The sequence below is a fragment of the Poecilia reticulata genome, linkage group LG11 (genome assembly GCF_000633615.1).
Source record: "Poecilia reticulata strain Guanapo linkage group LG11, Guppy_female_1.0+MT, whole genome shotgun sequence".
Taxonomy (NCBI): Eukaryota; Metazoa; Chordata; class Actinopteri; order Cyprinodontiformes; family Poeciliidae; genus Poecilia; species Poecilia reticulata.
In genome coordinates, this window is record NC_024341.1 from 19,925,489 (window position 1) to 19,940,917 (window position 15,429).

General features: G+C 40.1%; 1 protein-coding gene across 1 annotated transcript in view; it reads right to left on the reverse strand.

Annotated features, from left to right (window-relative positions):
* Nucleotides 1–4,092: 4,092 nt before the first annotated feature.
* LOC103472660 (dolichyl-diphosphooligosaccharide--protein glycosyltransferase subunit STT3B) overlaps nt 4,093–15,429 on the reverse strand; it is a 102,078-nt gene continuing 90,741 nt past the window's right edge. Inside the window, exons 12-16 of the mRNA XM_008422421.2 lie at nt 13,495–13,666; nt 12,839–13,012; nt 11,461–11,574; nt 7,898–8,104; nt 4,093–7,306 (exon numbers count right to left, since the gene is read on the reverse strand). Coding sequence (XP_008420643.1) covers nt 7,232–7,306; nt 7,898–8,104; nt 11,461–11,574; nt 12,839–13,012; nt 13,495–13,666 — 742 coding nt within the window. The 3' untranslated portion in view covers nt 4,093–7,231. The remainder of the gene's footprint in view (nt 7,307–7,897; nt 8,105–11,460; nt 11,575–12,838; nt 13,013–13,494; nt 13,667–15,429) is intronic.

Consider the following 15,429-nt stretch of genomic DNA (forward strand, 5'->3'; position numbering starts at 1 on the left):
GGATGGTTTCTTTCTTGCCGGTTTGCAGTCGAGTACAAGAAACGAATGTCTCATAATCTTTGTTAATTTTCTGATATGTCAACTCATGGCTTTCTTCCAGCCATAAATAGAAGGTAAAATAAAGTATTTTATATTTTAAAGGGAACGTATTATGAATTATGAAAAATTCATGTTTTTCACAATAAGTGTTTTCTGTTCTGAAAATGAGCCGTATCAAAAACCTGATTATTAGGTGACAAACAAAGGGCACTGTGCCGTTACCCATCAACCCAGCAGGTTTGGTGAGCTGGTTTTACGTCTCTATGCGTAATAACCGGCTGCTGGAAAAAACAAGAGTTTTATTGTTGGCTTGCCTTTCAGAAACCACTTCATGCTTTCTCGTTTGTTGGGCAGGAGGCTCCCCTTCTGCTTTTCAAAGATGTACGGTTGTGCATTGTGCATCAGTTGTCAACCCTTTACGTGTGAATGTAAACGTTGAGTTGGCCAGAAAAACTTTATCTGGATTTAAAGTGATAAGATGCTGTAAAACAGGTCATTCTGAAAAAAAAGGCAAACCAAAATCTCATTATCCAAGAATGATTTTGTTCAAAAAATATCAGGATGTTTTGTAGGGTTTGTACATATCCTAACCTGTTAAATTAAGCATAATAGGTCACCTTTAAAATGAACCTGATGTAAATTTTACATAAAAAAATCCTAATTTTGATTATTTGCTCCGATTAATTCRAAATGCATATTTTCTTTTAATTGTCACTTTACAAACTTTAAATGCACTTTATTGGGATTTTTGTGTCGCAGACCAACACCAAGCAGTGCACATCTGTAGAGTGGCAGGAAAATGAAACGTAATAAAATTCTGAAAAGTGTATTGTGCGTTTGTATTCAGCTCACTTTGCTACAATAACCCTAAATCAACTGCAGGGCCACTAATTGCCTTTAGATGTCTTGTTCTAATTAGAGACCATCTGTGTGTGATTTAATCTCATAAATCCAGCTGCGAAGGCCTCAGAGGTTTGCCCGAGAACATTGGGGAACAAACGGCAGACAGATCAGGGAGAAAGTTGTGGAGAAGTTCAGAGAGTTTTAATTAAAGCAAGCAGCCAAGATCCACTGATGAGGACAAGCATTAGATCTGAGCTGCAGGTTTTCCTCTCTGCAGTTTGCTACAAACATGCAGGGACAAGTATGGGATGTTTTCCCTACATGGAGACGGGGAAGCTGGTCAGAGGTAATGAACTGAAGTAAATAAGACAGATGTCTGTTATTTCACAAGGTTTGAGAGTAAATCTATGATTTATCAACACCCACCAGACGGGGACGTGTCCCACCCTTTCTGATAAGAAAAAGCCAGAGGTCATTTTCTAGATTCTGCTCCGGATCAAAGTTTGAGAGAAATGTTGTTACTACCAGCAGGAGGCGGCTTAGGTCAGAATCACAGTTAAATGGAGATAAAGTGCAACCAAATAAAATTGTTTAGACAAATAAAACTATAAGTTAGAGTCTGGCTTTCTCATAATTTATTCCTAATATTAATGGGAAAAAAATGCGCTTTATGGTTCAAGTATACGAGCATGAAACGGAAGAAAGAAGAGATTGTGAAGTTTAAGTAGAAAAAAAAGGGATGAACAGGTGGAGGATAAATGGCTAAATCTATTTGATCAGAGATTTAAATCTCCAGGCCAGAGTTTCTGCTTTAGGTCATTAGCAGGACTCTAAGGATTAGGGACACATCTAAAGGTTGCAGAACCTCAGGCTTTAAACGCTGCAGCTGAGGACCTTGGTTAAGATAATGGCAAATACTTGTGTTGAAATGGCCCAGTTAAAGTTCGGGTCTAAATACAATGGAGAAACTTTGGTGAGGCTGTTTTAGATGCTCTATATATTTTAACTGAGCTATTTTGCAAATAAGAACGGTAACTACACACTACTTTGTCTTCATGTATGACGTAAAATCCCACTAAGGTACATTACAGTTTGTGACAAAAGTGTAAAAGTTTAAGGGGTTTAAAAGGTTTTGTAATTAAACTGCTGCTCATCTCTGGATTATAACTCCTGCATTAAAAATTGTCACGTTAAAAGTGTTACAATAATATCTCAGTGCTCAAACCTAAACATGCAACACTGCAAAACTCCTTGGAGTAACAGATCTACTCTTACCTGACGGGGCGTGGACAACAGGAGGGGAGGGCTGGAGGCACAGGGGTTAAAGGTCATGCAGAACCTTCAATGTTCCGTTTCTGAGACGCATCAGGTGGGATTCGTCCCTGCAGATCATCTTCTGCACGTCACAGTAACATCTGCAGGAGAGGCAGAGTTACACAGCAGGACGGCGAGTTGCAACAAGATGTTTGGTGGTTTCCATGACGACCAGCGGAGGCTCTGATGCTGATGAAAAGAAAGAGGTTATGACATCTTCGCATGAAATCAATAGAACATCTGGTCGTCTCTTGACTGATGAAAGCTGGATTACAAATTAGACTCGAGCCCGAAATGATGTCGGCTTCCGCCGGTGGAGCCAGATTTCAGTTTCATCTGCTGAAAACTCCAAGAAACATGAAAGCAGAGCGAGATCGATACTGTAACTCCCACCTGCAGGCCACAAACCTCCCCGAATGTTTCACAGCCCATGATTCACCACAGCTGATTTCAGTAGATAATCAACTGTGGAGCCAATCGGATCAGAAACGTCTGAAACACGCAGGAGACTCGAGTGCGGTTATTTACCATCGGTTTCAACGCCGAATACGAAAAATTTTTGCAAAATAAAAGCATGCACACTTGTTTCTGCAAACCCATAATAGAATTATGAATAAAAACAGAAAAGGAGAACACAATTATAAAACTTGTCACATTTTTCAGGTCAAAATAAATCAAAATGTTAATATATTTCTCAATCCATTTCAGGTAAAAAAAAAACCCACACATGAGGGGAAGTAAGGATGGATATGAGGAGGGATGAAGGACCAATATTCTACTGACTACCAGGAAAAAAAATATTGTCCAATCACCTTTTTTTTTAAATCCCAGTCTTTGTAAGGTAATAAAAGGTTTCATGCACTTGTCTCTTCCCATAAAATGTGTTATTACTGATAAATACCATTTTTATGAATTAGAAAAAGGTACGTACAAAAGTCCCACCCCTTCACATGTGGTATCATTGAAAAGCCCTAAATGTCCTCTCTAGATACCAAAAGGAATTAATTCAGCAGAATGCAGGGTGTGGGAGATATTCACGTTTAGAAATGTCCTCTACAGAGGACAAAAATGAACTACTGGTGGTGAGGAGGATATTAGAAACTCACCGACAGACACATGAAAGAAACTGATGGACATCTGGCCAGAAAAGCTGATGGGTGAAGGACAAACCGATGCAAGAATGAAAGAAAGAAACAAACTGATGGATTGATGTGAAAAGGGAAGAAAGACATATTGATGGATGGACACAACTTTCAAACTCCTGTACTCGAGTTATTCTGAAACTTCTGGACCTAACGTGAGTGTGAGGAAGGACTCCAGGGAGCTGCAGAGCCGTTAAAAATAAATAAATAAAAAAAATAGGGTAAGAAAAAATGAAGTGTAAAAGTTTTCCACACTCAGTTTTCTTCTTCCATATTTATCCAGATCTGGAAAATATTTCAACTCCAAACTTTTTCAGACTGGTAAGAAAATCTGACCAGTAGAAACTTAAAACATGTCAACACACTCCTTTAAAAGCTCCCAAATTCATCCGAGGTGCAGCCTTCACTTCACATCAGGAATGTCACGAGGAACATTTCCCAGCATTCTTCCCAAACACACCAGCTGAGGATGAAGTCATTCTTCATGCAGATCTGCAGTCAAAGGTGAATGCTGCCATCAAGTGGTTCAGTTTGCACTCACCTGATTCCTCCAGAGGAAAAAAAAACAACACAATTTAAAACACGAACACAGCGAGTTCATAAAAACATCACACACAAACACGGCTGTTTTTGTTTAGGAGTATATTTAGAGGTGGCACAACTGAACAAAATGTAAAAATGTAAACTCTGAAGGTGAGCGGGGGACAAATCGGAGGCTGCACCGAACGAAAAGTGCTCAGGAAAAACCGCAGAGTCGGAAAAGCAACATTTTAATCCGTTTTAAGGAAAAACTTATCACATGAGGAAAAGTAAAAGTACATCACATTAAGGCTTAGTCTGAACTCTGTCCTCTCCGTACTAATGAGAATCCAAAAAGGACACAATGCAGTTTTAGGCGAAGTGCAACGACACGTCGGAATGTCACCGTTCCAGCAGCCTGAGGCCTCCAGAGGAGACGGGCGGTAAAAACGAGAACAAAGCAACTCAGACGCATTTTAAAGAAAACAGTCAGAAAACCTCCCCTTCCGTACAATGTGGCAAAACAAATAACAGCTGTACGATGTGATTTTAAGTCTCTCTGGTTTGATAAAAACAGAAAAATAAAAAAAAAGTTCCCAAAGCATGCATTAAAACAATCTTTCAGTTTCTGTCGTATGAAAACAGATGCAGAGCTGTGTCCCAAATCCATACAGCACACCCCGGCTGAAACCTGCTCAAACTGGACAAGGGAAACATTTTTAAATAGAGTATTTACTACCAAGGCAGCCGTGAGGGGGAAATAGAATGTTATCATTTTTAAAGGTTTCTCCCCAAAAAACAGAAGTGCCCTTTGGAATTTACTCCTTTACACCAACGAAATCCAGATCTCCCTCGTGTGAATTCTTAAAGGACAGAAAATAGAGTTACGGCAGACCTGCAAACCAAAATAACAGAGTGTGGGTAGGGTAGAACTGATGTGTGGCACTGAGGTCTTTTGCTACAAAGAAGGAGGAAGTAAACCTGTGAAGAGCAAATATTTCACCTCAGCCAACAAAAATCGTTTCTCTGCTTTAAATATTTTAAGTTCTGGGAAAGTGAACCAAAAGTTCAGCTGATGAAAGAGACGACAATTCATGGAGTCAAAAGCCAAACCAGTCAGCTGACCACACCAGCTGGTTGTTGGCGAAAAGTTAATCAGCTACATTGTTTTCAGCCGTTTTCACTTTTTGAACGTCCGCTGTCATCACTGCTAATTTTGCAGATCACCTTGCATTTCAAACCACTATAATTAGCCTTTACTGCAACTGTTCTTCCTCTGTGTCTGAGCCAAATAAAGAAGTGTGTTCATTTGTGCTTCAGTGTAATAACATCCCTTCTTTCACCACATGAGAAGCATCAGATTGAGGTGACATATTTTAGGGACAAACATTTATGTGGGGGAAGTCTAACGCAGTAAAATATGGAATAATTACATGGAAAAAAGTGAGACTCGCACAAAAACGTTATAACTCACTAGCAGAGTAGGTTATTCTAATGTTGGGAGAAGTGATACATGCAGAACTGCTTCTCTGCATCTGGAATACTACACGTCTGTGTGCTCCAGATTTCTTCTGCTTGGAAATTGCATTAAAGTTCTGAGGGGTCCAGTCAAAGTCCTGACTTAAATTTTAATAGAGCGTCTGTAGAGGGAGCTGAAGATTAGGGTGATGGCAGGGATGCAGTCCAACCCGAGGGACTCATCAAATGATCAAAATAAAAATGAAGGTATGAAAAAAACAAAAAAACAAAAAAAAAACCTGAGTTGGGAGTTGGATCGCTGTGATGGCAAGAAAAACGTTTCCACTGAACAACCAGGGCATGAAGAATTCAACGAAAAACACCCCTAATTATTTTAGTCAAAATCGATCCTCCATTTTCAGTTTTATTTTGTGTCATATGCATGTCGGAATGAAAACTTTATAATTTTGAGTTTCATTGCAACCATCATGAGCTTCCAGCCTCAGCTACTCTTTTTCTTGCAAGTCATGAATTTTTGAGGTTTTATTTCGTTTTGATGGCATTTTTTTACTTTTTGATAAAAAAAAAAAAAAAAAAAGAAAGAGTAGCAGCTAACCTGGTTCAAAGTTGCCTGACATTTCCGCCGAGGGAAGCAAGTATGTGGTGCAGCATTAGGACACAGCTCCTTAACATTTGGTAATTTATCTTCCCGTTACAACCGATGTTGCTCCTGATAACAGCCGTCCTTTACCAAGCCTACACACAAAAATCCTCCTTCACATTTCTGTTGATTTTCAAAGCAAATTCAAAAGCAAAACAAACGGACAAGTCTAATCACCATGTGTGGTCAGCAGCAGCTGCATGACGAGCCAAAGTAAGAAGAAAGAAGCCAAAAAATGTGAACGGCAACAAGGTAAAATTCTGCAATATAACTAGGCTTTGCTCAACCAAGAGCGCCCCCTGCAGCCCCAGTTTGTAACATATATATTTTTTTCTCTACAGCTCACTTGCTTGTTTTTTAAAAGCCTAGCAGCAGAAATGTACAATCAATGCAATTTATGGAAAAAAAAAGGGGGGAGATGTAAAAAATAAAAATCACATTCAAATTCTTTCAATGAAATCTGAAGCCCCTCTGTGTAGTTATTGCATTCACTGTTCTAGTTGCTGTCATATAAAAAAAAGGAAAAAAAAACGAGGAAAACCCAAGAACTGCGCATTTAAAAATCACAATGATCCAATATATTACCATCATTTTAGAGATTTTTTTTTTTTTTTTTGTTGTCTTTACAGAACATATTTACACATTAGGCCAATTTCTTCTAGAATTTGTTGGAAACCAAAAGTCAGAGAGCCAGGCAGACGTTAAGGAGATGAGGATGGTAAAAAGGTTAATATTACAGATGTGCTGCGTGTAGACGGTGACGTTCCTCCATACCGCATACTGTCCTCTGTACACGCGTCAGGAACAAAGTCCTCTGCTCTCCCCCCGGCGTTCCCTCGCTCTTAGCAATGAGTTCCCATGTGCCACGGAGCAAGGTCGATGGGTCTTTGGTGCAAACGTTCCTCTGACTGATAATCAGGTCATTAACAACCCCCCAACATACACACACACACACACACACAAAAAAAAAAAAAAAAAAAAAAAATGAATCAACGTTTAATCAATTAGAGCAGCCCTATGCCTCGCCACATTCAAGTAAAAAGTAGAAAAACAAAACAAAAAGCAAGACAGACATCGTCAGGATAAAACGAACAACGATTCTGGACAGGCCGGATGTGACGCTTCCTCGTTAAATGAGGGCGCTCCAACGAGAAGCGCTCCTGACCAACCGCCAGGCACATAGCCGCCCGCCCTTGTGTTCTTCTTCATTGGTTGTTGGAGGTTTCTTTACGTTCGTGTGAGTTCAGAGCCGTCTTTATTTTTTGGGGAGTTTCTTGCCCTTCTTCAGGACGAGTTTGTTCTTGATGTGTCCTCGCTTCCTCTTGGCAGTCTGCTCAGAGACAGAAAAAAAGTATACAAGACATCAGCGTGAGCAACAGGGTGCAGTCCAACAGAACCTTAGAGTCCAGGCAGGTGATCAGACTGCTGGATGTAGATGGACAAATAAAAGGACGCATGTACAGAGATGGCTGGACGGACAGTTGTGGTGTCTTCACGGAAAGACACAAATGAACAGGCGAATGGACAGATTGGTGAATGAACAGACAGATGAATGGATGGATACGCGAATGAGTGATTGGTAGATCATGGAGAGAAACGGATATATGGATATGAGGAGAGATGAAGAATGACAGATGGACACAATGACAGATGACTGGATGGATGCGAGTAAAAAAGGACCAATGGGCGATAAACATCATTGGATGTCCTGATATAACACTTACACTCCCTAAATAAACACACATGCTGATCTGGCTGAAGGCCACATCAATGTTCCTCTGCATAGGCAATTACAGCTGACATGGAAACACGTTTCCTCATTAACGCAGGTGCGTGTGTGGATCATTGGAGTAAGGCGTCGAGCGCATCGTAAAACTCAAACTACAGCTAAAACCGTCTCTTCTTAAAGGAAAACGCTCACCTTCTTAGAGGTGTACTTCTGCCTGGACACCACGCTGCGGAGCTTGTGGTCCAGCGCCTCCCTGTTCTCCAGCTTCTTCACCTTGTAGATCCTGACGAGCCAGTGCTCGGAGGTGAACGCCTCCTCCAGGTGCTTGAACTTGATGTCCTTGTTGCCGATCTCGGCGTTGCGCGTCCGGTCGAAGCCAGGCGGCGTTCTGAAATCCAGCTGGGAGAGAAACAAGGTTTTTTGGTTTTTTTTGTTAAAGCTTTCCTGAGATTTTAAAATCAACTCTGCTTTGTAGCCCAAATATTTAGCATATAACTTTATAAAAATATTTATTCTAGCTAACCGTTGTCAGCACTGGTAGAAAATGTACAAATTTAACTCACTATTCAGTCTGTGAAGTTCATTTAAGCTGCAAAACACCAAGAGAGTATAACATTTTAAACAGATAACGGGAAGGCTAGATGGAGAACAGGAAAGTCTCTCCATTTTATACTTCTTGGCTTCAAACTTTTGACTCGTTATGAGCCATGATGGATTTGGAATCATTGGCATCCTTTAGGAAAAAAACCTCAGTTTAGTGTGAGACAACTAAGCGCTACCGTCAAAGTGGAAGAGTCGGTGACTGTCTGCTGGACAACACTCTTACCTACGGTAAGGCCATAACATCACGCTTTCCCTTAGAAATTAAATTCTATAATCTGAACTAAAGATTTATCTTGTCCATATAGTTCAGTTCTGAAACGATCCACAGGTGTTTTGGTTGAAGTTCATTTTTATTTTCTTTGAATTATTCAAGTTCAAAATTTTCTTGCTGATCCCATTTGTACATTAATGACTCCACATCAGACTTGAGTAGGTCCAGTGTGGGATCTTTAAACTTATACCAAACACCAACACATTCAGATGGACTCAGATCAACGTCTCAACTCCCAGTTCATTGGATAAAAACACCTAAAATAAAGTTACATCCCAAAGCTGCTGTGCCAAATTTAAAACTCAACAGATTAAAAATAAAAAAAACAGTCGAAACTTAATTATAAAAGATAAACAGAGTGTGATAACACTGTGGAGTTTCCCCTTGAGCAGCAACTCCATTACATTTTTTGTTTGAGCCACTCAAACAACCTCTTGTGTCTGTTGCTCGGCGCTAAAAGCCCTTGACGGCTCGTCCTTCAGAAGCCGCCGCTGCGTCCTCTCTGCCTCTATTTTCTGAGCTACAGTTACATTCAACATTGTGTTTTTCCTCATGCTTCCTCTTTCTATCTGTGCCACAGTTGATTCATCTTATTTCTGCTCTCTCTCTGCTTCAGAGGGCAAATATTGTGAAATATTAGAAATGGAGGCTTAGTGTTATCACGCCAGCCACAGTTATTGGAAATCTCACCATCGGTTCGCCTTGTTATAGCTGCATTTTTTTTTTTTAGGAGGGGGCGTGTGGGGGGGCTACACTTTCTAAACATAAAAATAATTCAGGGCACTATTTTTATTGTTGCAATTATTTCTTCATGTTGCCATTTTCAATCACACTCAAACAGCTGAGGGTAAAGGTGCCGCCGTGTGTTTTGTTTAGCAGTAACTCAATTTGTTGTCACATTGTATTGCGAAGTTTGTCATCAACCGTTATTTGTTTCGAACTGCAAATTCCCACAACTCCATGAACTGTATAGCTGGGGCTTTTTGTCATTTGATGTCTCAACTATTTTTTTCTTTTATTGTTTGTAGCCATGAGAACATCAATAAAACCTGCGCTTATCTTTCAAAATATGATTGAATGTTGATTGTGTAGTCAAGGAGCCGTAATGTTTTAGCTGCTGCATTGAAGCAGCTCATTAGGTAGAAGTTTGTTGATGTTAGACTCATGCAGTGAACAGCGGCAGATTTATAGTCAAAAGGCTGAGGTAATTTCTACTTTTTAAATATATAAACTTTTTAATTTCCATATTCCTCATTGCTGGCATCAATAAAGAAATGTTTCAATCTTTTTTATAAGGCATTACATTTGTTTAGATGGATTCTTAGGAAATTTTTTATGATCTGTATCTCTCGACTACAGCTGTAGACAAACCGGTAAATCAATAGCTTTGCTTTTTGGCTTCGCCTCAACAGACCGGAGCAGCGCCTGCATCACTGCAGACGAAGCTCCAATCCGTCTCTCCTCCTCCTACCATCACTAAAAAAACAAAAACAAATCACACACATACTTTAATTCCTCCACTTGAGGCAGAGACTGACCCCAACCAAGAGGGAGCAGTCCAACTTCTTCTGGTCAAGAACCAAAGCCTCATGCTTAGAGGTCCTGTGCATTTGTGAATCCTTTTGCATTTGTGAATCTTAGTCTGTGCATTTGTGAATTATGAGACCATTTTAGCTCCATATAAAGGAGCTGAATCATTTGTCAGTGAGAATTTTTTTTTGCTGCAATGAAAGAAAATCATTTTAGCCTTCTTCTGCACATTTTTACAGTAGGTGTTAATAAATGTGATTGTACAGTTGGGCATTTGCTGTATTGTTTATCATTTATCGTCGTCACAATAAATTCTAAATAATGATGTTTAAAAGTTTCAATAGCTGCACATATTGTTGGGATTGTTAGTTTTAATATTCAATGACTATCAATACAAAGAAATGTGTAAATATGCTTAAATACAATTAGTGTGTGCAGTTTAGTGATTAAAAAAAAAAAAAAAAAAAAAAAAAATCACACTTAATTATGTGAATGGGTTTGTTTTTTTAAGAGCAGTATGTGTGGTGTGTGGTGATATGATGGAGTCTTAGAGTTACCTAAAGAAAGGAAGTTCTAAATAGTTCTTACTTGAAGTGACTGGCTCAGTTTATTCCAAACAGAGCATCAGTAAAGTAATGTTTAGAATACATCATGTTTCTCAGTTTTCTGTCTTCTCTGCGATGTGAAACTCCAATCTGCTCCCCAGACTCTCTCCCTCCATCTTGACCTCGGCGTTTTGTCTCTCCTGACAACATTCTGAGTTGCTCTGAGCTTCACCCGTCTCTCTCTCTCTTTCTCTTCCTCTCTCTCTGTGGTCTGCAGCTGCATCGATTCAGCCCAACTTGTAGGCTGAGCAGCCTCTACAGCAGGGATGCTCGCACCTGGCAGGGCGGATATCCCATCTCTCCACCTGAAATCTGCCACGGAAAGCGGCGACAGATTTTTAAAAAGCTTCCTCCAATCCCTCATATTTTGTCTGACAGCCTCCAACACCACATGCCCCCTAAAGCAATTCCTTTAAAATCCCTTTTCTGTCAGCCGGCTCTGCTTTGAAACTCCAGCGGCAGGAATCCTTCACCTTTAGTGCTGGCAGACGCCTGTTATTTCCTGCCGAAACTGTGTACTCTAAAATAGAGTGCGGCCTTTTCCCTTTGATTGGTGACGGCGGCTGCTTGTTAGCTTTTGATTGCGCCACAGAACCGGAGCTCATTATTTGTAGCCGTGAAGTGGATCATAACACCAATAAAAATAAATCTCCTGGGAGGGGAATTGTTCCTGAGTCTTAACCCGTCCCCCGGCAGGTGAAGAAACGATCTGCTGAAATGACTTTTTGTTGACGTCGGTGCCTTACCTGCATCTCACCAAATCGATAGTACGACATCTTGTACATGAGGCAGTTGAGCAGAGTCGGCGAACCGGCCTTGTCCACTCTGAACTCTCCCTGCGGAGTGAAGTAGTCGCTCTCCTGAAAAACAAAAGGAAGCGTTAATAATCAGAATACAAACCCGTAACTGAGCACGTTATTCGCATATAGTTTCAACCTCCAGACCTGGAAGGCATCCGAGATATTTATTTATAAAGAGAAGAACTAAAAAGTGTATTTTTTTTTTTATGTTTGTTGAATGATCAAAAGAAGGTGGAAATATTTCAAATATTTATTAAATTATTTCTCATTAATTTTCTCTAGTTGAAGTAAAATCTTAGCGTGGATGTAAAAGATCAACACAAGAGAAATGCATCAGAAGAAAACTTAACTGTCTTTTCTAAGTGATTAATGGTTTCAATCATGGATTATAATGAGTTCTAGTTTTAATACATTTAATGAATGAAAAAAGGAATGTACAAAAATGTCATGTAAAAATAAACATTTCTTTACTTTGTATTAGAAGCTAAACTGACGGTTTATTTTGGCTAAATCCTGAAATCCAGCAGGAGAGCAAAGAGTCTTTATGTGAAAAGTCCAAACCTAAATCAATATTGTATAGAAAACTGAATTATGAATCTACAGGACACAAAGTATCCACAGAAGATATGGAGTACAGCTGCTATACTTATAACCCTTATAAGTGCCTATTGTAGTTCAGACACTAAAAATGCCTTCATATGCATCAATATGCATTCTGGTAAAAGCTAATGTCTGCAGTCTTGCTCATCTCAGCTCTTAGGGGTTACAGCCAATCGCCACAGAAGAAAATAAACGTCGCTCCTGGATTGGCTGCTTTGCAAACCCAGCCAATATTGTGTCAGGTAGCATTACGTCGACGCATTTCAGCTTCCCGAGCTGCACTTTCTTTTGAATATTTTAGATATGCTTTAGGATAAAAGAAGAAAATCAGCAAATTTTCCCACACACAATTAGGAGTCAAGTTGTTCAGAAAAATCCCTAAAACGGCAGGAATCCACTGTTTTAGTTGGAACTTGTCTGCTAACAACCCTAATAGAGTTGGGCAGCTTCAAACCAAACTGACTGCTGAACTGAAAGATGTTCAGCTCACTGGTAAAGATGTTTACTCTTCTGTCAGCCATGCCGTTTGTTTCTTTGAATCAAATCAGGCAAAAAAAAAAAAAATGAACCCAGCTTCCTTCAAGTCCAATAACGCGTCTTCATTCATCTCAGTCATCAGAGATGCACGTTCTTTTTTTTCTTCTGGCCATTTCCAACATGAAGCATCAATCTCTCGCGCTGCTGCGTTCTCGTTCGCAGACAGTTACCGCCATCCATCACTCACCCTGATGTCTTTGGGGTGCTCCCCTTCAGCGATCCTCACCATCCACAGGAACTTGTTTATATCGTCGCCGGAGTAGCCGATTACTCCTCCGAAGATGATCAGCACGTAATCCACATCCAGCGACCTCATAATCTCGTAGGCCGCGCTCTCGTTGGACGACATGGCCTTCCCCACCTGAAAACATCGACAGCGGGAGTTAGACTTTAATTGGCGTTTCCTGTTTTGAAAAGACGCCAGGCTTCAATACTGCAGCGGCAGAAAGGAGAATTATTGAACAGAAATACAATCATGTATTCTCTGTAATTACATTTCCTGTGGATAGACGCTGCAGAGACGAGAGGCAGCAGGTAGAAAAACAAGACGGAGCGGAGCTGGAGGGCTTTACGATTTAACTAAGAGATGAAAACATTTGTCTGCATTCTGCAGTTTAAAGACAGAAAAATAAATCAAAGCTGGGAAAAAATATCTGACAAGAATTGACTTTTATTTCCCTCAGTGAAAATTCGGCAGAACAAGTTTAAACAAGTGATGATGCATAATGTGGCAATTACATAAAAACTCGCTAAAGAGCTGCAAACGACTCAGTCGCAGGAAGAGGAATGCTTTCGTTTCTCTGGGTAGAAGAGCAACATCAGACGGAAACAGGGAGGCTTTACCAGAGCTATGTGACTGTTGTTCCATGTGTTGTTATCAACCAGCGTGGTTCTGTTGGCCATGCCGGCTATCTGGTATCCGTAGTCCCACCACGACATCACGCGCGCATGCTCGTTCGTGTTCTGTCTCAACCAATAATAAGCCTCTCGGAAGTCGTCCAGGATATTACGAGTCCTAATGGGAAGAAAGAAAACAGGTGACCACACCGGCAGGAAGGAGGACTGTACAGAAAAGTGTCAATGTCTCCTGAGGTTTTCAGATTTTCTCGTGTTATAATCACTAACTGACTGCGATTAGCTTACACAAAGTAGCACATAAATGAAGCAGGTCTCGTAACATGAATCTGTATTCAACTCTCTAACTTGGGAGTTTTCATAGTGTGAGAACATTGACAATCAATGGCACCATCCAAACTACATTACTGCTGTTTTTTCTGTGAACATTTTGCTGTTGCTACACTTGATCTTCCATTCATACACGTTTCACTGATGATGCGAGGTTTACCTGCTTTAACTATGTGTATCGCCACTTGATATGATGCTCCAGCTGCTTCATCACTTAGTGACAAACGTATGAACCACCCTCTGCTGAGATTGTATTTCATTTAGTTTTTTGCTGAAAAATCTGGAGATTTGTAAACAACGCTGTGGCAGTGGAGCTTCAGACGCAGCCCACGAAAATCCCAACTTAAAAAAAATATATATATATGTATATCATAATCATACTTCCCCTTCTTTATTACTTTGCTTGGCCCAGACACAGTCTTCTTACTCATCATAGCCTTAGGTAATTTTGTAAAATAGACCAAGTACAGACAGATGTGATTGAAAGTATCTATGGATGTCAATTTTTAAGTCTTGCCCAAAATGTTCAACTGGATCTGGACTTTGACTAGGCCACTTGAACCTGAGTACACTTTTATTTAAACTACTCCATGATAGCTTAGGGTTGTGGTCCTGTTGGAAGGCAAACCTCTGCTCTGGTCTCGACCTCCAATGGGAAAACACACGTTTCAAAAACGTCGTATCGTTTTAATTCCCCATAATGATGATCCTCTTTGTGTCTGTAACCTAAAATCCCAATAAAGACATTAAAGTTTGTTTTTATAATGTGAAAAAGTTCAAGCAGCATGAATTCTGTAGCAAGGACATTTCTGCCTGCAGGAGATATTCATGTTTTAGAACCAGGTGCTTCTTGACAAAGAGTTTTCCATCTTAATGAGACTTGTTTGTATGAATAAGGGCTATATTTAGTTAAGATGTTCAATCAGAATAGCAACATCTTATAAAAACAACTCTTCATAAGAAATTAAGAAGCTGTTGGTCATTAAATTTACCTCATGAAGAAAAGTTAATTAACCACATGGTTTATTCCATTAAATCTGTGCGTGTGTATTCGTCTGAACGTGTGTGTGTGTGTGTGTGTGTGTGTGTGTGTGTGTGTGTGTGTGTGTATGTATGCGTACATCCAAAACGAAGAAGCAAATATGACAGGCATGTAGCCAAGAATAGCATGATTAAACAATTGTCTGAGCTCCTACAGTAACGTCATAAATTTATGCATGAGAACTTGTGGGTCCACCATTTAGCCTTCAATATTTCTTCCTAAGGGCTTTAAAAGAATAATTAGGCCTGTGAAGCATGGCAGAGAGAATAATATATGAGCTTTTTACAAATTCAGAGAAGGTCCACCGGTGTTTGCGTTAACCTACAAAAACCATGTTAAACAATATATCAGATCTTCCAGGGACACGTCAATATTTCCATACAGCTCATGAAATATACATGTGCACGAACCCGAAGTTCTGTGCAGTCCTGCATACATGCATATGTGCTAATTTGCCAGCAAGACCATTCAAATCGGTCTTCCTGCGTTATGGACCATCACAGCTGCAGGCAGTTACGGGATCTCCACCAACGGAGCGCCGCACGGCTCTC